The sequence below is a fragment of the Podarcis vaucheri genome (assembly GCF_965113315.1).
Source record: "Podarcis vaucheri genome assembly, chromosome: 2".
In the NCBI taxonomy this organism is placed as follows: Eukaryota; Metazoa; Chordata; class Lepidosauria; order Squamata; family Lacertidae; genus Podarcis; species Podarcis vaucheri.
Window position 1 is genome coordinate 35,836,471 of NC_138760.1, and position 4,825 is coordinate 35,841,295.

General features: G+C 51.3%; 1 protein-coding gene across 1 annotated transcript; it reads left to right on the plus strand.

Moving 5' to 3' along the window:
• The first annotated feature begins 1,740 nt into the window (after window positions 1-1,740).
• NPB (neuropeptide B) lies at window positions 1,741-3,043 on the plus strand. The gene is made up of 2 exons (XM_082212224.1): window positions 1,741-2,036; window positions 2,733-3,043. Exons 1-2 carry the CDS (start codon window positions 1,758-1,760, stop codon window positions 2,859-2,861), a joined length of 408 nt encoding a protein of 135 aa, XP_082068350.1. The 5' UTR covers window positions 1,741-1,757; the 3' UTR covers window positions 2,862-3,043.
• Window positions 3,044-4,825: the final 1,782 nt, after the last annotated feature.

Below are 4,825 nucleotides of genomic sequence, written 5' to 3' on the forward strand. Positions count from 1 at the left end.
TGCCTCTCTTCAAATGAGCTGGTACCATAGCTGCCTGCCTGTGCAAATGAAAAAACGCCACAAGAGGGCATTAGAAAACATGACACCTTTTATTCATCATACGGTATAAAAGCTCTGTACTTTTAGTCCTCTATAAAGAGAATTTTGTTTGAAAGCACCCTCAGAAAAACTTTAAATGAGCTTTTAATTCCAAATTTGACAAGCGACCAGGATTCTCCCGCACAGCGGAGGAGCCGCACGTAAATAAAAGCCTACTTTGTATTTCCACTCAAGTTAAAGCATATTTCAGCAGCATCTGCTTCAGCAAAGGGACAGCTCCCTCGACCAGAAAACAGGCGACTGGAACAGAGAAAAGGAAGTGAACGTGTGAGCGAGGCAAGGAAACGGGAGAGCACAGCTCATTTCAGAAAAGAGAGAAATTCCAGGGAACATTTAGCTTTTTCCTGATTAATTAACCTGGAATAGATACTTAAAATCAAAGCAAATGATAGCATCCCGCGGGTGGATGGAAAGGGAGTGCCATTGCTTTAGTCCTCTGCGTATGGGTCCTCTTAAGGGAACGATTATTCATCCCAAGGCAGGTGCAAGACTTTAGGGTCAGCTTTAGACACAGAGAAAAAACCCTCCTTAAAAAAAAAAGAAACCACGACCTTTAAATGCTTTTAAATGCCCTATTATAGTAAATTATCCACAAAACTTTATGGAAAGCAGAGATATCTCACTCCTCCCCCCCCCCTTATGTCTAGGGGGGAGATCTTCCGCAATTGCCTGCCTGGCAATTCCGCCTTCTGTGGTCTCCTAACCCACAACGCTTTCAAGGTACAGTGGTACCTCGGGTTAAGTACTTAATTCGTTCCGGAGGTCCGTACTTAACCTGAAACTGTTCTTAACCTGAAGCACCACTTTAACTAATGGGGCCTCCTGCTGCTGCTGCGCCGCAGGAGCACGATTTCTGTTCTCATGCTGAAGCAAAGTTCTTAACCTGAAGCACTATTTCTGGGTTAGCGGAGTCTGTAACCTGAAGCGTATGTAACCCGAGGTACCACTGTAGTTAGAAGTTTCTTGGGCGCGGGGGAGAAAGGAAGCCAGCCCCTCCGTTGCCTTCCTCGCTAGCCATCGGCGAGCTCCGGGCTCGGGCTGCGCCAGCTGGAAGGAGCTGGCTGAGAAAGCGATACAGGGAGCAGGACATCCGAAGCGGCGTCCACGACGGGAGGCTGCTCGTTGGCAACCCCCTCCCCGCCCGCCCCTCCGGTTCTCAGTCCCGAGCTGGCGACGTGAAGCTCAAGGGACACGTCTAAAGACCAAGGGAAGGGCCGTCGTGCCTCCAGGGCAGAGCAACTACTTTGCTCGCAGGGGGCGCCCCAGACAGTCCTCAGCAGCATCCTTAAAGGCGAGCTTGTAACCTAAGGTTGGTGCTTCGAGCCCACCCATCGACGGCTGTGGGCTTTGCAGGGGGGTTGGACTAAATGACCCTCGAGACCCCTCCCAACTCTACCACCATTCTGAGTGCGCCAGAACCACAGAAGGGCATCCTTCCGAATAAGGCTGAGGATCAGGCCGCCTCCTTCTCTCGACGCAGCCTCGACGCCCCCACACCGCTCCTCTCCCCCCGCCCGTCAGGTCTCCCGCAGCTCCGGGGCGCTGGGGGGCTCCGGGAGGAGGCTGGGCGGCCCCGCCTCCGCTCTCGCCTCCCCGATATAAGGAGCCGCCGACGGCGCCGCCTGCCCAAAGAAGCCACCGTCGTGGCCGAGCGCACCATGCCGGGAGCCGGGACTTCGACGCTGCTCTGCCTCGCCCTGGCCGCGCTGCTCAGCCCGCCCGCCGACGCCTGGTACAAGCAGACGGCCGGACCCAGCTACTACTCGGTGGGCAGGGCGTCGGGGCTGCTGTCCGGCATCCGCCGCTCGCCCTACATGCGCCGCTCCGACGACACCGACAGCAGCAGCACCAGCGCCGAGAGCGGCCCCGGCGCCGCCGCCGCCGCCTCCTTCTTGATGTCCGAGCCGCGCCCGAACCCTAGCGGGCTGCGCAACATGGTGAGCTGCCAGGGGGCGCCTGGACGGTAGTAGGCAGCGCAAGTGGAGCCCCCTGGAAGAGGGAGGGGGTCCCGGATGGAGAAGGCAGCTGGGGGGGGGGTTTCTTTTATATGCATTGTGATTTATTTCAATGCATTGCATTGTATATTTATTATTATTGAGTTAGAGCGTACATTAGCCACTCCCGAAAAGTTGTATTCATCAGATAATTATAGTAATAGTATCAACCAGCACTTTCTAACTTTTTAAATTAAAAAAGCCTATATGGTTTTATACCTATATTTTTTTACTTATAAAAATCTGAGAGGAAATGTCTATTTTAATTGTTTTAATGTTGTATTTTAATCTTGTTTTTAAGTTGTATTCATGCAACTCGTTTTTATTATTGGTTGTTAGCCGCCCTGAGCCCGGCCTTGGCTGGGGAGGGCAGGGTATAAATAAAATTTATTATTATTATTATTATTATTATTATTATTATTATCATCATCATCATCATTATTATTATTTGCTGCTCTTTAGCCAAACAGGCCGTCGGGTCGCGCTGTTATCAAGCAGGTAAAGATATTGCAATGACTGAAGGGTCCTGGAGATGCGCAGCTCCGTCCTGGGCACATTGAAAGGCTCTTCTGCTCCACGGGGCTTTAGGATCGCAGTCGAGCAAGCCTTGCCCTCTCACTTTTCCCTTTCCCTTTGCAGGCGGTGTGTGTGAAGGAGGTGGCCCCGGAGCTGCAGAGCTGCCAGCTGCTGCCTGGCTTGCCCAGCGTCATCCAGTGCAAAGCCGATGTCACCGTCTCGCTGGACCCCGCGGACTGCGCCAGCGCTTGAGCCCCGACGGGGCGTCCTTCCCCCTGGAGCCCGGAGCGGGGCATCCGGACGGGGCGAGGAGAGGGAGGGAGGGAGGCGGAGGCAGCGGAGGGGGTTGCTTTCTAGCCAAAGCGACCGACTCCGTCCGGCAGTGTGTGTGTTTTTCCCCTCCTGCATCTCATAATAAAGGCGCTTTAAACGGCTCTTGGGCTTGCCTGGGTTTATTGATAGAACAGGTTGAACAAAGTTATTGGCTCCAAAGAAGGAGACACCGGGAAGAGAAAGATGACGCCTCTTTGGTCAAAATCTGAGTAAACATAAGTACAGTGGTACCTCGGGTTACAGACACTTCGTTACAGACTCCGCTAACCCAGAAATAGTACCTCGGGTTAAGAACTTTGCTTCAGGATGAGAACAGAAATCGTGCAGCGGTGGCGCAGCGGCAGCGGGAGGCCCCATTAGCTAAAGTGGTGCTTCAGATTAAGAACAGTTTCAGGTTAAGAACGGACCTCCGGAACGAATTAAGTACTTAACCCGAGGTACCACTGTAATGTGAACTCAGTGGGGCTCCATTCTGACCAGGCATATATCCAGGACAGGCTTTAGGGGTGCTCAGAGGTGCTGCTAGCACCGCCCAGGGGATTTCACATTTGGAGGACAAAGATTTCTCAGCTCCATCCCTCCTGCCGCTGTTGCAATCGGAGAAGCTGCCGCCAAGCCCAGAAAAGGGAAGAGGGTGCCTTTATCTAGGTCAGGGGTAGGCAAACTAAGGACTGGGGGGCCGGATCCGGCCCAATCGCCTTCAAAATCTGGCCCTCAGACGGTCTGGGAATCATCGTGTTTTTACAAGAGTGGAATGTGTCCTTTTATTTAAAAAGCATCTCTGGGTTATTTGTGGGGCATAGGAATCCGTTCATCCCCCCCCCCAAAAAAAAAATAGTCCTGCCCCTCACAAGGTCTAAGGGACAGTGGACCGGCCCCCTGCTGAAAAAGTTTGCTGACCCCTGATCTAGGCACTTTCAGAGAAACAGAGTGGGTTTTCACGCTGCTAAAATGGTCCCCAGGTTTCTCCCCTCCTGTTCCCAGGATTCAAAGGCAATCAAGGCTAACCAGGAAGGTCAAGTATTTCTAAAAGACTGGAGTAAATTTTTAATATAATTAAAAGACCACTGTAAACAGTTAAAATCATTGGCGGGGATGTAATGACACTTGTAATGTGGAATCAACTATGGTAACTATAGATATATAACAGATGAATAATGGTAAAAGATGCAGAATACTTTATTTCAAATATGGAACCCATGGAGAGAGGGCAGGAGGTCCACAGGTTTGAAAGAACCTTTTATTTTAATGTTTGCAATGGTTAAAGTTAAAATGTATAAAACTATGTAAAACCAATTTAAAAACAAAACAAACACGCAAACACACAAAGACAATCAAGGCTGTAGCCCTCTGCTTGCATTTACCTGGGAGAAAGTCCCACAGAACAGACTGTAATGCATTTCCACAGAAACGTGCACTGGATCGCACTGCCTGGCTGCAAGCCAAAGCTTGTTTAGGTAAAGGTAAAGGGACCTCTGACCATTAGGTCCAGTCGTGACCGACTCTGAGGTTGTGGCGCTCATCTCGCTTTATTGGCCGAGGGAGCCGGCGTACAGCTTCTGGGTCATGTGGCCAGCATGACTAAGCCACTTCTGGCAAACCAGAGCAGCGCACGGAAACATTGTTTACCTTCGCCGTTTACCTTCCTGCTGGAGTGGTACCTATTTATCTACTTGCACTTTGACATGCTTTCGAACTGCTAGGTTGGCAGGAGCAGGGACCGAGCAACGGGAGCTCACCCCATCGCAGGGATTCGAACCGCCAACCTTTTGATCGGCAAGTCCTAGGCTCTGTGGTTTAACCCACAGCGCCACCCGCGTCCCTAAAGCTTGTTTACATGAAAGCAAATGTACGGGGATCAGTCATTAGTGTTGAGTAAGCAG